The 16,543-nt window shown below is 56.1% G+C and overlaps 1 protein-coding gene across 1 annotated transcript; it reads left to right on the plus strand.

The window, feature by feature from the left end:
• The first annotated feature begins 220 nt into the window (after window positions 1–220).
• DRP2 (dystrophin related protein 2) lies at window positions 221–14,722 on the plus strand. Its single transcript, XM_082322871.1, has 22 exons — window positions 221–282; window positions 1,107–1,263; window positions 2,439–2,559; window positions 3,074–3,342; window positions 3,843–3,989; window positions 4,514–4,592; window positions 5,810–5,870; window positions 6,236–6,297; window positions 6,576–6,650; window positions 8,687–8,888; window positions 9,099–9,184; window positions 9,910–10,067; window positions 10,206–10,372; window positions 10,690–10,801; window positions 11,197–11,333; window positions 11,623–11,688; window positions 12,503–12,568; window positions 12,865–13,008; window positions 13,678–13,915; window positions 14,058–14,178; window positions 14,332–14,418; window positions 14,530–14,722. Exons 1-22 carry the CDS (start codon window positions 236–238, stop codon window positions 14,661–14,663), a joined length of 2,736 nt encoding a protein of 911 aa, XP_082178997.1. The 5' UTR covers window positions 221–235; the 3' UTR covers window positions 14,664–14,722.
• Window positions 14,723–16,543: the final 1,821 nt, after the last annotated feature.

The following is a 16,543-nucleotide window of genomic DNA, read 5'->3' on the forward strand; positions in this document are numbered from 1 at the left end:
CGAACAGACCCCCCTGGGAGCAGGGCAGCCCCCTTGCGAGTTGAAAAGCCAGGCAGGGTCAGGACAGAGCAGGGTAGGTGTCCCCAGGAAAGTGCCGTAAGGACTGGGCAGCTATCTCTAGATACAGTGTGGTTCTGTTTCTGCCCAGGTTGAAGCCACGCAGGATGGTGCAGGACCTTCGTGTGTAACCCCCCGGGCTCTGAGCAGTGCTGCTGGGCCCCAGGCCCCTCTGGAGATGAATCTTTGTTGGAATGAGATCAAAAAGAAATCCCACAGCCTTCGGTAAGAGTCCCTGCCTGGAGCAAGCTCCGGGGCTGGCCTGGCCTTCCAGCTTTGCCTGCTGCATGTGCTTGTCAGGAGGTTTTTGAACTTGTTTGCTTGATGAGCCACATGAATTCACGGTGACCTTGGCTCTGTTTCCCCCTCTTGTCCACAGACCTCTGAGTCTTTCTCCCTGCACTGAAAAGCATCCCCTCCATTTCCACCCATCCCATCCTCCCCTCCTTCACTCCTGCTTGCTTTCTGCTGCTTTCTCCATCCTCTGCCACTGCTGTCTCTTCGGCTTGTCTCTTTTTGCCCCACAGCCTTGCCGCCACCTCCTCTGTGCTTGTCCCTTCTCTGGGAGCCCTCTCCACCACGTAGGGGGAGCATGCCTTCCAGACCATCAGAGGTTGCAGCTCCACAGCCAGCATGACAGAATTTAACTGGGGCGTGTTAATGGTCTCCTGCCTTAATGCAAGGCTCCTGGAAGCTGCCCAGCCATGTAAATGCCAAGCCAAGCCCCCCGTGCTAGCCAGAGCACAGCCCTGACGCACAGGCAAAGGTAGAGTGGCTCTGTCCTCTGCTCCGGGCTCCAGGGTAATGAATAGCCTCAGGGTTTTCTCTCCCCAGTGCCTCCGTGCTTCACCCCACCTGGCAGTGCAGCATCTGTGCTGGCTGAGGGTCATGCACAGCCCGTGCTGAGGCATGCTGCCAGTCACTGGTGGAGTCCTGTAGGTGCCCGGGGGTCACCACCCCAGCTGCGGTGCTGTGCCTCCCCTCGCTGGGGAACCTGCTCCTCTCCTGTCCATCTGACCACTGTCTTGCTGTCCTTGCTCTCCTGCCAGGGCTCGGCTGGAGGCTTTTTCCGACCACAGTGGGAAGCTGCAGGTGCCTCTCCAGGAGATCATAGACTGGCTCGGGAGGAAGGATGAGGAGCTCTCAGCACAGCTGCCCCTGCGGGGTGATGTCCTCCTGGTGCAGCAGGAAAAGGAGACGCACGCGGTACGTTCCCTCATGCCTCCCCTGCCACCATTCGCTGCTAAAATGAGCTGCAGGTGGGCAGCCCTGCCTGGGACCCCTGCCTCGTGTCACTCCCATGCCCACAGCCTGTGAGTGCACCAGTCCTTGCCCGTCTCCATCTCTGCTTCCCATGGAAAAGCAGAGCTCCAATCCTGTAGCAAATACCCAAGGCACGCGACAGGCGGAGCCCATCTGGTTTTATACAATAAATCTGCATTACAGCCTCAAGTCATCTGCAGGTGCTGCAGCTGGTAGTGGGCCCCATCACTTCTCTCATATTTTCTTCCTTATGTCATGTCCTACCTCTGCAACAGAGGGAATTGCCTCTCACTAGCCTCTGCTTTTGGGATCCTGGAGCCTGAGGAGGTTGGTTGGTCTAAAGGCGACCCGGTGGTCAGGACATGAGTGATTCCTGCAGCAGCACATTGTCATCATATCTGAAACTGGGGTAAACCCAGACAGATCAGAGTTTCCTGCTTCCCCAATCAGAGCATTTCCTTCTCACTGCCAGTGGCTGTTGGGCTTTAGTTGTTTTTACCTTGAAAATAAAACTAAACTGTTGCTTACTGTTGCTATCCCTTGTCTTCGCTGGAGCTAGCCCACTTCCCTGGCACACAAATAGCCGATCCAGCAGACAGCACCAGTGGGAGGCTGCAGTTGGAGGCGGGGAGGGGACATCCTAAACCAGCCTGCCTCCGAAGTCTGCCCTGGCAGATAGGCTGTTTGGAGCATCGTGCTGTTCCCCTCCTTGCTCCTCCAGCAGCTGGACCTGTTGCTGAACAGCTGCTGGAAGGACTGTTTGCATGACCGTGCTCTTGCTGAATGAGTGAGGAGCGTCTCTAAGCAGTGCCTGTGAAAGCATCATCAATAAAGCAGTTCCTCTTGAGCAGCCCTGGCTCAACACACCCTTCTGGGCTTGCTGTTCTGCCTCCCCCCCTCCAGAAAAGCTGCAGTCCAGACCTCTGCAGGAGCCACCTTCTTGCAGGCGGTCATTCCTTCCCTGAACTGCAAAAATATTTCTCTGTTAACTTCTGTCTGTGTCTCCAGTGAGGTTTGGGCCCTGGAGTGGATAAATCACTGCAGCCCTTGGCAAGGGGCAGCAGGGGCACGATTCTCCATCTCAGCCTGCTGTCTCATCTCTGTGCTCTGCTCTCCAGGCTTTCATGGAAGAAGTGAAGTCTCGGGGACCATACATTTACTCTGTCCTGGAGTCAGCACAGGCTTTCCTTTCCCAGCATCCATTTGAGGAATTAGAAGAACCAACTTCAGAAAGCAAAGGTCCGTGGAGCTTCCCCTTCCTTGTTCTCCAATAACACAGCACAGCTCCTCCTGGGCTGGACTGGAGAGGATGGAGTGGAGGTGGTTGGTGTGGCACAAAGTGGCATGCTCTGCCTCGTGCCATCATGCACCAGGCTGTTTCCAATCCTTTGGCCAAAGGTCAGACCAGCGCAGAGCAGTGCTTCTGTCCCAGGCGAAGGTAGAGGCTGCTGCTGCAGCCCAGGATGGGCTGTACCTCATGAGACAGTATCAGATGTGCTTTGGGGTAGGTTTTTAAAGGGCAGTAGGGCCTGTGAGGACAGAGAGAGGGCAGAGGTCTGTGGGCAGGCTGGATACCTAGAGGAGCTGGTGCAGAGATGGATACTATTAGCACTTGGTTTCTCTCCCTCTTTCCAGGTTTCCCTAGATTTTTATCATGTCCCTTTTTCCTGCCCTCCCACCATCTCTTGCCCACTCTCCTCTGGGCTGGGCTCTCATTTTTGCTCTCTGTTCCCCTTCTGCTTTGCCTTCACAGATGTCTCTCCCCGGCACCGGATCCAAAACATCAGCCGCTTTGTCTGGAAGCAGGCGAATGTGGCCAGTGAGCTGTGGGAGAAGCTCACAGCCCGGTGTGTGGATCAGCACCGTCACATCGAACGGACACTGGAGCAGCTGCTAGAGATTAAAGGGGCCATGGAGGAGCTCAGCACAACACTGGACCAGGCTGAAAGCATGCGTGAAACCTGGGAACCCATTGGGGACCTCTTCATTGACTCTTTACCGGAGCACATCCAGTCGACCAAGGTACTTCTGGCTCTGAGAAGACTCCAGCCTTGGCCCCAGAGGTGATGAGATGCTGCTTCCCAGGAGGGCAGTGCTGCTCCTCCTGACTGCTCAGTCCAACGCAGCCTTGTTACTTGGGGTCTCAGGGGCCAGGTCGTCCCTCTGACAGCCCCCTAGTTTTGCAAGGGTGGGTTTGGCCCGCAGTGTCCTGAGCAAGTGTCTGTGCTGAGCACCTTGTCATAGCACAGACCTTACACAGGTACAGTGGCTCAGCATAGATGAGCCACTGTCCATGTTCCACTTCTCAGGAGACTTGAGAAATCTCCAGCCTGGCTGGTTTGTTTTGTGGGTTTTTTTTCCCTGCTGAAGTGCCCTGTGGGAGGGTTAGTCAGCAGCATCTTGCCAGCCACTAGCCCACTCTAGCTTGTAGCAGAGGAATCAGATCCAAGTCCTGACCACTCACCTGCTTCTTTTCCTGCTTCCCCTGCCCTGTGCCTGTTCCCCCGGGCATGGGACTCCAGCTGTTCAAAGAGGAGCTCTCCCCCATGAAGGATGGGGTGAAAGTGGTCAATGATCTGGCGCACCAGCTTGCCATCTCAGATGTCCACCTGTCCATGGACAACTCCCGTACCCTGGAGCAGATCAACACACGCTGGAAGCAGCTGCAGGTGGGAAGGAGTCAGGACCAAGCACTGCAAATAAACCACAGGTGGGAGGACGCTGGGGAAGGGCTGTCACTGCTGAGCTTCAAGGATGATAAAGTAAGACTTGGCATAGCAGGGATGGTATAGCTGGTGTTCCTGGAGGAGAAGAACGTCATTTCAGTGTGAGGAAAGTGGCTGGTAAATCTGTAGAGGTCTTGAGCAGGAAAAGGCAATGGGAGGAAAAAAGGATGCTGTCTGAGAAGAATCAGGATCTGATGGGGGGTGGGGGGGTAGGTACCAGCTGCGGCTTTGTTGATGACTGTGAAAATATGGATACAGGTGAGCTGGAGATGTGGCCTGTGCTGCCTCAGCCTGTGGGAAGAGGTGTAGAGGGCTGAGCGGACTGGGGAATGCAAATACCAAGGCAGGCGAGGAAGAAAGAGGACCTGCGTGCTGGGCATGTTTGAGTCTGTCCACAGGCCTTCCTGAATGAGGCTTCAATCGGAAATACTTGATGGGCTGCTATTGAATTCTGTCCCATTCTCCAGGCCTCCGTAAATGAACGCCTGAAGCAGCTCCAAGACGCCCACCGGGACTTCGGACCAGGCTCCCAGCACTTCCTCTCCTGTACGTGAGCTGGTCCTCCTGGCTTCCCGCCGTGAGCTACCTCTGCAGAGTGGCTTAGCGTGAGCTGTGGTACAGGAGAATGGGGTGCAGAGTCCTGTTGCTGAGCCCAGAGCAACCAGAGCCATGCACGCAGCTAGAAAAGGGCCCAGGCCAGTGCCTGGTGCACAGGAACCAGAGCAGCAGGCATCTCCCAAAGTCAGCGTTGTGCTACCTCACCTTGTGGGACCAAGGGTGGGACATGAGTGTGGTTCCCCTTCAGAGTGCAGAGCTGTGACACTCACAACAGCAGCTCCCAGGTGATACTGGGACTGTGCCAGCCTCAGAGACTGGGCAGGCAAGACAACAGATGGCAGAAAAATGCAGTCCCCCATATCCCATGTTAGTCATTCAGAGGCCAAAAATGCACACATTAAGGAGGTTTTCATTCATGTGGCAAGGCAGAGAGATGCTGTTCCTACAGAGCTGAGCTACTGCTGGGTGACAGCTCTCAGACCTGCAAAGGGTGGGCAGCAGGTTGTGCTCCAGAGTATGCGGTCTGTCCTCGGAAATGCCGAGCCCTGCAGGATCTCCACATGTCAGTGGGGTTTGTTGGCCTGTGTTTCTCTGCAGACCATGTCCTCCTATCTGAAAGGAAGAGCTACTTTTCCAGTTGCTAGAATTGATAAGCTGCCTGCAACAAGGGAAAATAGCTGAGGGTCATAAAAGGGCTTTCATCCTCTAGATAACAAACATAGGGTGGCAGGCAACTGGTAGGGGTTGCATCCTCATCTTCCCGAGATACTGCAGCTGGCACACAGAGCATGAATAATGGGAAGAGCAGATGCTGTGGGTGCCCAAGCCTGGCCATAACAAGCAGTGCTGTGTGTGTGCCCGAATCCCGGCTGCTATGAGCCCTGCCCACTGGTGACCACAGTGTTGCACTGGGCATCATCAAAAGCATCACGAAGTGTGTTTTCCTGAGTTCTGAGCTCAGCCAGATTCAGGGCACCTGTCAGAGGCATCTTGCCTCTCTTGAGACAAGGCCAGCAGCCTTGTGCCTCTCTTATAGGCAGCATCTTCTTGCCTGTTCCAACACCCCTAGTTGGTGATTTGGGAAGGCACAGCCCCTTCAGAGGCACCCATCTGCTGTCACAGTCCTGCTGAGCTCTCATCACAAACAGCATCAACCTAAAGGAGCGTTTGATGTTGATCTGACATCTGCGTCTCTCTCCTTGCAGCCTCTGTCCAGGTCCCCTGGGAGCGAGCCATTTCCCCCAACAAAGTGCCGTACTACATCAAGTGAGTGTGCTCCCAACCGTAGCCCATGGTCTTCTCTGGCCCAGTGGGAACGGGAATTGGGGACCAACTTAGGAGCAGGGGGCAGCGAGCGGACTGGTCTGAGCACTGACCTCCAGCCCCCAACCTGGCAGAGCCAGGATTTCCCTGCCTGCCGAGATGCCCCAGATGAGGGGGGGCTGGCAGCAAGAGGGGGCATCCTCCATGCTGCTGTGGCTGGGGAGTGTGCTTACTGGGGTGCAGCAGCCCCAGCATCTGCAGGCACTGGGGGACTCACTCCCAGGGCCGGCTGGGTCCTTTTTTTAATCTCTCATGGCACCTGCCTAATTCCCAGCTTGTCTCTTTGTTTCCTTCTATTTTCCTTCCAGCCACCAGGCCCAAACAACATGCTGGGACCACCCGAAGATGACGGAGTTGTACCAGACGCTGGGTAAGGAGGCTGCCACAAAACCATTTGAGTATCATCTGCTGTTTCGCAGCGTGGGGCGCTATGTGAGATCCCCCCAGCCCACCTGCTCCCCTCTGTGGGATAGAGCCCCCCCAAAGCAGTGGGGTGCAGCCCCCTGCCAGGCTCTGCCCCTCCTCCTCCTGTGCACACTCTGCTTCTGCTGGTGGGGCTGGTGTCTGGGAACTGCAACTGCTGCTTCCTGCCCTGGAGATAAGGATGTCAAGCTGCAGTTTTATTCTTCTTTTCCTGTGTTATTGCAGCGGATTTGAACAACATCAAGTTCTCAGCATATCGGACGGCTATGAAACTACGACGGGTGCAAAAAGCCCTGCGATGTGAGTGCGGGAAGTATTTCCCTCCTGCTGGGTCTCCCTCCATAAAGGCATTAAACTAACATAAGCTTTTATCAGCACATCAATGGCAGGAGCCCACCAGGGGACAGGTAGCTGAGGCAAGAAGCACTAGGAAGATGAGCCTGTGGCTGGAAAGCTGAGCAAATCCATCTGCAAGGTGTCTGTGTCAGCGCCTTTCTTTGCAGGCTTAGGGTGGAAATGCCTCAAGGGTAGGTGTTAGTCAAAGGGATTTGAGAACAAAGTGGTCCAACTCAGAGTTACAAAGCCATGGGATCAGGCAGGGGCTCACCCAGGAGCTCCAAGGGAGCCCGGAGAAGCCGTGAATGTAACTGAGAGCAGAAACCAGTCTCACTGGCAGGAGCAGAGAGGGCTCCACTACTTAAAAGAGGAGGAAGGGAGCCAATGAAACTGATTTCTGCACTCTTGGTAAAGCTCCAGTTAAAACAAGGATTAATAGTCAGGTGAATATGATGTGCTATGAGTTCAACATGATGCATGGCTCTCTGAGGGGCAGCTGCTCCTCAGAAACTGCTGAGGGGTTTCCAGGGGAACTGGTGAGTGGGTGGGTGGGAATCTGATAGATGCAGCATCCGTGGCTGCTGGAGAGCTTTTGGCAAGGCCTCTCACCTAAGGCTCCATCAAAATTAAACAGCAGCAGGGTGCGGGAAAACCGTCTCCTGAATTAATTTTTCCCAACAGAGTGGAGACACAGCCAGGCAGCAGTGGGATCCCAGGCAGACTTGTGCTCCTTGACATCTTGTGAAAGGCCTGGAAGAAGGCAATGAACAAGGGCCAGAGGCGATGCGATACTCGTGGGAGTTGAACCCTGGCTGCAGAGTAGTTTCATGACACTGTCGTGACCAGGCTGTCCCATACCCAGGGACATTCAGGGCTGATGTAGTGCAAATGGGGGAAAGTAGCAGTTAGCTTTTACCACCCTGCAAAGATGTCCATGTACCAGGAGCTGCCGAAACACCAGGCATGGTGAGGAAAAGGGCAGAGAGCAAAGCAGAACCCTTCCATGTCCTGCTTGTGCATCTTTGGTGGCCCATCTCTTGCCTCTCACATGCTGTGCTGGCACCTTCTTCGTAGCCCAGAAATTATGTGGAAGAAAGTGAATAAATGCTTCTTATTCAAGACGTACTTGAGAAGGGCAAGGAGGCTGCCAAAGCAGCTTCCCCATGATGAGAGGTTTGGTGGAGGCCATGTAGGACAGAGGCAGTGTGGGACACATCAGAGCCATGTGCAGTCATGGGCAGTGTGGACGTGAGGGTGAGCAGGAGCGATACTCACTGGTGTGTGAATTGGGGGTCCCCAGTGCAACTGTCAGCAGCTTTGACAGGAGAAGAGAGGACTTTTCCAGAGTGAAGTTACACTGTGGAAATGGCACATGATCCCCTGTGCACTGAGAACATAAATGGTCTCAGAAATGGAAAGACTTTCAGGAGAGAAAGATTACTGGCTGCTAAACATGGTAGCACATGCAACCTGCAGCCATAGAAATCTGAAAGCAGGGTACCAGGGTAGCTCACGCTGTCCTAGCCCCATTTTAGGTTTGTGTCTTGACACCCACTGCTGGTCAGAGCTGGAGACAGGGCTGTTCCACTTCTGGGCAGCTGCTCACAGGGTCTGTGTGGCTCTGTGCCCCCTCACCTCCCCACGCCAGCCCCACAGAGAGCTGGCACGTGCAGAGGCTGGCTCTGGCCGCCTGCGGGTCCGCACAGAGCCTTTCATGGGTAGCATTTTCGTGGCCATGGCTGGCCACAACAACAGGGAAGGAAGGCCACACAGAATGGCAGCTCAGGTTGACTATAGGTGGAGATGTGGATATTTTTGGGAGGGGTTTACGGCTGGGAGAGCAATTCTGGGAGCTGTGCCCATCCTGCCAGCATCTTCCACACCACAGCGGGGCTGAGTGTGCCCCAGGTCAGGGCAGGGCTGCATCTCCCTCCTCTTAGTTCTCGCCTCTCCCATTTTCCTCTCTGCCTCTGATCCCTCCACCTGTGCTTTCTGTGCAGTGGACATGGTGACCCTGGCCACAGCCTTGGAAATCTTCAATGAGCATGACCTGCAGCCCAGTGACCGGGCGATGGATGTGGTGGAGGTCATCCACTGCCTGACTGCCCTCTATGAGAGGCTGGAGGAGGAGCGGGGCATCCTGGTGAATGTACCGCTCTGTGTGGACATGAGCCTCAACTGGCTGCTGAATGTCTTTGACAGGTACTGGTCCCTCGGTGTCCCCCTGAGCTGTGGGGCTGCCATGCTTGGAAGGAAACCTCTGTGCTGCTCTTCCAGCTGGCAGTGCTGCAAAAAGGCCCTGGCTGCTACCGGGGGGGCTGCCCGGTGCAGGTTTGCCTTGCAGACCCCTGTGCATAAAAAAAAAAACAACTCCAAAACATTTGCAAACCTGTGCAATGTCTCGCCTTGCAGTGGCCGCAGCGGGAAGATGAGGGCTCTCTCCTTCAAGACGGGCATTGCATGTCTGTGCGGGACAGAGGTCAAGGAGAAGTTTCAGTGTGAGTCCCCTGTCTCCCTCCACCAGGGCCTGGTGTGGAGTAACCTGGGAAAAGTGGGAGTGCTTTTGTTCCCTGGCTTAGCCCTTCTTTGCCCAGCAAGAGCAGAGAAACAGCTTTCCTGCACTGACTAATCTGCTTGCATCACCACCCCTCCCTCCCTTCCTCCCTTCCCAAGCCTACACCACCTAAATTAGGAGGCTTTTTTGCAGACTGACTGGTGCTGTGCTTGCATGGCACTATAAGGAACAGTGCAGAGAAGGCAAACAGGCAACAGTTATCCAGTGCTTCCCGGAAGGAAAAAAACTGGGGGTGCATAGCTGGGAAGTAGGTTGCAGACAAATTAAAGGAAGGCCTGTTCCTCATTGCATTTTAACCATGGTATTCTCTGCCATGGGATACTGCAGAGGGGTTAGCATAGGAAGCACCAAGGGCTTAAATAAAGGAATTGGGCAGATTCATAGAGGACAGGCCAGCTGTGGCTGTTAAAGAAGTGATGTATGTAACCTCTGTCTCAAGAAGACTCTCAGCTCCTGGTTATTGGGAGCTGGAAGGATACTGGTAAAGGTTATAGCTCAGTTTTTCCCTCTTATTTGAGCTCTGTGCTGGAGACAGGCAGCGGGGCCTCTGCTCTGATCCACACACCGCTCCCCTGTGCCAGCGTCCTGTTCGGTGTGTTGGGCATCAGCCGTGTTTCTAACGGGGCTGTGTGTCTGTCCTGCCAGCAGATCTCTTCAGCCAAGTGGCGAACGCCGGGGGACTGTGTGACCAGCGGCACCTTGGTGTCCTGCTGCATGAGGCCATCCAGGTCCCACGCCAGCTGGGGGAGGTGGCAGCATTCGGGGGCAGCAACGTGGAGCCCAGCATCCGCAGCTGCTTCCGCTTTGTGAGTAGGGTGCCATGGCCTGTGCCGTCCCCTCTGCAGCAGCCATGCCAGGGAGAGGCTCCTGGAGCTGGCGAGGAGTTTGCACCCCATCACAGCTGGGTCCCAGCTCTGAGCAGCCCCTTCCTCTCCCCTCCCCAGAGCAATGGGAAGCCTGCCATCGAGGCATCCCAGTTCCTGGAGTGGGCAAACCTGGAGCCGCAGTCCATGGTGTGGCTGGCTGTGCTGCACCGGGTCACCATGGCTGAGCAGGTGAAACACCAGACCAAGTGCTCCGTCTGCCGGCAGTACCCCATCAAGGGCTTCAGGTAAGGGTTGTGATGTGGGACCTTGGCTTCCAAGGGAAGTCCATGGTGTCCTGCAGGAGGGAGCTGAATTTGCTCTGTGCTGTTGGGGGACCCTTGAGCTCTGCAGCAGCAGTGTTTCAGGCAGGTCAGACCAGATGCCAGCAGAAGGGAAGGAGCAGGATGCTTTTCTGGGGACTTCAGCCACCAGCAGTGTGGGTTCAGTGGGGTGTGAGAGCAACACAGATTATCTCTGTCCCCTGCTGAGCTCTCCTTGGGCTCCAAAATGATGTAGTTTTGCTGACTCTCACTGCCTCCCTATGGCCTTTCAATCTCTGCAGATATCGGAGTCTGAAGCAGTTCAATGTGGATATCTGCCAGACTTGCTTCCTCACCGGGCGAGCCAGCAAGGGCAACAAGCTACACTACCCCATCATGGAGTACTACACCCCGGTATGGAGCTGGGCTGAGCTGGGAGGGCCTTGGCTCAGAGCAGGTCCCCATCGACAGCAGCAGCCTTGCGATGTTTAGGCTGGTGCAGCCCCAGAAGTGGATCCCTTGTATGTTTTTGTTCCCCTCTGCACGCTGGATGTTGCCTGTGTCCCTGCTATTCTGGGGCTCGTGGTGAGCAGGATGCATGGCATCCACTGATGTCCAGCTTGGCTTGTGCCAGGCCCTGTGACAGGCTGACAGGGCTGCCGTGTGCCCTCCTTGCTTCCTCAGTTGTGGCTGCCTCTTCCTCCGTGGAGCTCATGCCCAGCCTCAAGGGACTTCTTTCCTGTGGATGCTGACCTGTGGTCCTCCACTTTTCATTAAGCAGCACCTTGGTAATATTTGTATCTCTGCAGACCACATCCAGTGAGAACATGAGAGACTTTGCCACGACGCTGAAGAACAAGTTTCGGTCCAAGCAGTACTTCAGCAAGCACCCGCAGAGAGGTTACCTGCCCGTCCAGTCCGTACTCGAGGCTGACTTCTCCGAGACGTGAGTTGGCTGGACCCCACGCTGTGCCTTTCAACCCTGCCTGATATGTAGGCTCCACAGATGGAAGCAGCATCTCAGCTGTGAGACAGGGCTCCTGTGGGAGGGCTGGAGGGGGCACTTGCTCTGGGGGTGACATGGTACCTAGTTCTTGGAGGAGCAGAAATTTCAGTCTCCCTCTCCAGCCTCTCCCTGGCTCTTCTCAGCCCAGGTGAGACCAGGGCAGCCTCTCCAAGCCCTAGCTTTGAGCAAGGACTGCCAAGCCTTGCTGACCAGTGTGTGTCTCTTTCAGACCAGCCTCCTCCCCGATGTTACCGCACGCCGACACCCACTCCCGGATCGAGCACTTTGCCAGCAGGTATCACCACTGGGCACTGCTGTCATGCCAGGGCATGGAGCATGACTCCAATGGGTGCAGAGGGGTTTCGGGGCAGATGTGTGTCGAGCTCCTGCTGCCCACAACCCCCTCCACGCTTCCCAGCATGCTGCCTGGCAGGCAGAGCCTGGCTGCGGCAGCTCAGGCTGCAGTGCTATTGGGAAGAGGCAGCTGCAGGGCCAGGCAAACCTGCCTGCACCACTTTGCTCTTGCCTGGGACACGGCTGATGCCATGCAAATTGGCAGAAAACACTATGCATTTGACAGCAGATGTCTTAGTGATGAAGCAGCCTCCATGTACCCTCCTGCTCTTCCCAGTGTGAGCTGCTGGTTGGATTCTCACCAGGCAGATCCCACAATATCTTGTTCTGCTGGTGCGCTCACCAGTGCTGCTTGCACACTTCCCATTGCTGCTGCCTTGTGGTTTGTAATGCTTCTGCCCTCACCACGGGTCCAGGCAGAGTGGGGACCTGAGGAGCACAGGGAGCCTGTAGCTCAGGCTCTAGGCTGGAGCTGGTGTGCTTTCACCCCTTTCCTTTGCATAGGTGAGAGGAGGCTGAGCCGGCTGCATGGCAGCAGCCCTTTATTCCAGAGACTGCCACCCCAGAGCAGCAGTGTCTTTTGTTTTCTAAAAAGGCGAAACTCTCTAGAGCCTGTAAAGAGGGGCAGACTGGTGCAGGCCAGCTGGGAGACCCTGACAGAGAGGGGTCTTGCAGGGGCTGCCGTAAGTAGGGGGCACTGAGCAGACATTCAGGGTGTCTCTGACCCTATCTCAGCCTGTTTCTCTTTCCTCCAGGCTTGCAGAGATGGAAAGCCAGAACTGTTCCTTCTTCAATGACAGCCTGTCCCCTGACGATAGCCTGTGAGTTCTGCCTTCTTTCCCTCCTCCTCGCCTCCTGCTGAGTCAGGGCTCCTGTGGCTCTATCCGTACCTAGCCAGGGCCCAGAAATGCTTTCCTTCCCAGCTCCTTTGAGTCTGAGGCTCTTGGGCACCCCCAGCTACCCAGAGGTGCTGAGCTACTTCTGAGCTCTAGACCTGGAGCAGCCAGAATGAGCTCCCATACGAAACCACCTCCTCCAGGCTGTCCTTCCCCAAGGGCACACAAATCCCTTGAGACTGATGTTCTTCACTAAGATGTTTCTCCACCTGCTGCAACAGGGATGAGGACCAGTACCTGCTGCGCCATTCCAGCCCCATCACTGATAGAGAGCCTGGGGGCAGCCAGCAGGTTCCAGGAAGCCTCCACATGGATGACAAGGGAGAGCTGGAGAGAATCCTGGCCCACTTAGAGGATGAAAACAGGTAGGGGCATGGGCAATTCTGAAAGTGGGGTTTATAGCCTAAGGGGAAGGGGCTGGAGAAGCCTGGCAGAGCTCAGAGTGAAGCCAGGGGATAGCTGCTGGTGCTGGAGGTGGGGATTGGAGGAGCTGAGTGGTTTGGAGGGTGTTTAGGTGCCCTAAAACCTTCATGGGAGCACTCAGTGAGGGTGTGGTCTCCAAGGAAAGAAGACTCTGTTCCCCAAAATGTTCCTGTCCTCATCCCCAGAACCTGTTCCCCTCCTGAACTCCAAACTGGTTGAAGTGAGCCCAGGGCACTGCTGTTTCTCTTGTCCCTGAGCCCCTCGCAAACAGTGGTGGTACTGCTCTGGACCACATGAGGTGAGGCTCTGGGCAAGGCAGCTTGGCTCAGGAAGGAGGAGGTGATGCTTTCCCTCCCCTTGTTCTCAGCCTCTTAGGAAGCAGTTGCATGTCTTTTTGTAAACCGCCTGAGTGGAGTAGAGCTGCAGGCAGGCCACCCTGCTGCGGAGCAGGGACAAAGTCCAGGAGTGTGCTGGTCCTCAAGTCACATGTGGCAAAGCCTCCAGGGGTGTTTTGTCTCTGAGTCATGGGCTGTCCCTAGTGCGCAGCTGTCGGGTGTTTCCAGCAGTCTCTAGAAAGGAGAGCGGTGATGCTGACCTAGGCTATCTTGCAGGATCCTCCAGGGAGAGCTGAGACGTTTGAAATGGCAGCATGATGAGGCAGTGGAGTCTCCAACCTTGGCTACAGGCTCCCCTGAATCAGTGCAAGACCCACATAATGATGAGCTCCTGGCAGAAGCACGAATCCTCCGGCAGCACAAAAGCCGCCTGGAGACCCGCATGCAGATCCTGGAGGACCACAACAAGCAGCTGGAGTCACAGCTGCACCGGCTGAGGGAGCTGCTGCTGCAGGTACTCTCAGAGCAAGGACCTGGGGAAGCCCATCCTTGGGGTGGGCTTTGCCATAACAGAGCTGGGGCAGTGGCAGTCAGGGATGGTCAGAAGGGGTGGAAGACAAGGACAGAGGATCGTGACAACCCCCTTCTCTCTCCAGCCTCCAGCAGAGTCAGATGGCAATGGTTCAGCAGCCTCTTCCTTGGCTTCATCTCCACAACAGTCTGAAGGCAGCCAGGCAAAGGAGAAAGAGCACAACACCCCTGACACTGAAGCTGCAGGTGAGGACTGGGGTTGGGCTGAACTCTTGGCCCCGCTCCCTTGGTTCAATGCTGCAGGAAGCTGCCTAGGCCCTGCCATCCTGTAGAGATGCTGGCTGGCAAGGCGGATGCCCAGAGACCCTGCTCACCCCCCCGCCCTCTTTCTCACTGCAGATGAGGTGGAAGCCAAAACCCAGGAAGTCAGCATGTGCCTGGAAGACATCATGGAGAAGCTGCGGAGCACCTTCCCCAACTCTCAAGGTACTCGAGTGAAATCCCCCTCTCTGGCCTCTTACTGCTCCCTCAGATGAGGTTTTCCCCATGGAGCCCTGCCCCGATCCCAGCTTCCCTGCGACGGCTGATCCCCCACAGCACCTACAGCCAAGAGCTATGCTGCCACGGCGCTGCTGGGACTGGTGTGTGGCCTGGGTGCAGAGAGGATGAGGAGGAGGTTTCATACCTGCAAGGAGAGGCGATCAGAGCTGCCAAGAGTACGGACCAACTAGATCCCCCCAGATGAGCTGCAAGGCAGCCTCCTGCCCTGCTCAGGACCCCGCACCCTGCAGGGCTCCCCCCTGTGAAGATGGACAGACCTGCCAGCATCGAGTTTGCAGCGATCACCTTGAGCCACCTCCTCACTTCATCCCTGTCCAGACCCCTCTCCAGGAAAGGTTGAGGACGCAGTTACCTGGCGAGATGGAAGCAATGGTGCAAGCTCTCCTAGCTGCTCATGGATGGCTCTTCCCAGCAGGGATGGGGACTGGGGAATGTGTGTGTGGATGGTGCTCCACTCGCCCACTAGGGTTTGGTGTTGGTCTTTCTGCTGTCCCTCTGTGCTCCAGCCCGGGAGCAGCACTTGGTCCCTCACCCAGGCTGCCCATGCATGTGCCGCGGGGAGACATTGCTTGGTGCCAGCACTAACACAAGGCAGGGGAGAGCTTCCCTCCCTGCCCACGCAGACCCTCACCCACTTTCTGCCATCCCTGAGCAGGATCCTCCTGGCTCTGCAGCAGCCTTGTTCTAACCAGGTGGCTCACGGTCTTATTTTCCTGACCTCTCCATTTCTCTTTCAGGTATGACCTCCCTTATCTAACAACTCCTGTGAGCCAGAGGCTTTTCCTAACCAGCTGCCTGGCTGCTTTCCTCCCCCTCCACTCCCTGCCATGCTCCCTGTACTGCGGCAGACCTCGCTCAGACTCCCTCTGAGCCGGTCGTGCAGGATGCTTGCCAGCTCCAGAAGATCTCAGGGGAGCACAGGTCATGCAGGAGCAGGACTGTGGGCTCCCCAGGAGGCTGGCTCGGTCACTCGGCCACAGTGTCCAAGCCTGGGTAGAAAAGTTGAAGAAAGAACGGAAGCTGGGAAAGCTGCCTGTCTCCCCTGGCGCTCACGGGCTGCTGCCTTTGACTGCAGCCCTCAGGGGATGCAGAGCTCAGTGTCCTGCTCCTCTTCAGTTGTGCCCAGGGGCCTCCAGTTTTATGGGCACCAAAACACTCCTGGAGCCACCCAGTTTTTAAAAGAACTCTTTCTAACAGCATCCAGCTGCCAGCCTTATGGATTGAACTCTCTCTGCCACCCAGGGCTCCGCAGCCAGCCAGGCACATACCGTCTGGTGGGGAGAGTCTGTGAGGTTTATGGTGTAGGGTTGAGTCCATGTTAGAGCTTCAGCCCAGCTAGTAGCCTTATCTTGAGAGGGTCTTTATAACAGAGCCTTATCATTTAATTTGCATATATTTCTATATATTATATATATATATATTCTGTACTTAAATACTCTCATGGACTCACTCCATTAAATTCTAATACTGTAAGTGCAGCTGCCCTTCCCTTTGTCCAACCCAACATCTGCTCCTGCAGGGACCAGCACCTTCCCTGTTGCTGGTGCTGCCTTGGAGCAGGGCTGCTGCGAGGGGAGCTCAGTGGAGGGCCGGAAGGGCAGCAGGTCCTCTGTCCTGCCTGGTTTCCTGGGGAACTGTGCCTTTGCTGTGGCACAGAGAGCCTGTCCTGCCCGCACCCAGCTCCATCCCTGGGGAGCCTCTGCTCCTGCAGCTGCCCATCCCCACGGTGCTGTGGGAAGGGGTTTCTCCAGCCATAGCTACAGCCCTGGGGCCAGCAGGATGTTGGGCTGTGATGCAGGAGCATAGCGGTGCGGGCAGGCAGCAGGACAGGCAGGGCACCTCCTTGCTGCCCCCAAGGAGCAGCTGCCCTGCTGCTGCTGTCCAGTTTGAGCTGGGCTGAGGGGCTGGAGGCACTCGTTGGAAGCAGGCAAGTCCCGCCAGGCAGCGGAGGAGGCTGTTCTGCAAGCTGGCAGGGTAGCTTGGCGGTGGTGGCTCCTGGTCCCAAAGGCTCCCTCAGGCTGGCTGTCTCATGCTGCGTTATGTCGAGAAA

Source organism: Platalea leucorodia, assembly GCF_965183815.1.
Source record: "Platalea leucorodia genome assembly, chromosome: 10".
Classification (NCBI taxonomy): Eukaryota; Metazoa; Chordata; class Aves; order Pelecaniformes; family Threskiornithidae; genus Platalea; species Platalea leucorodia.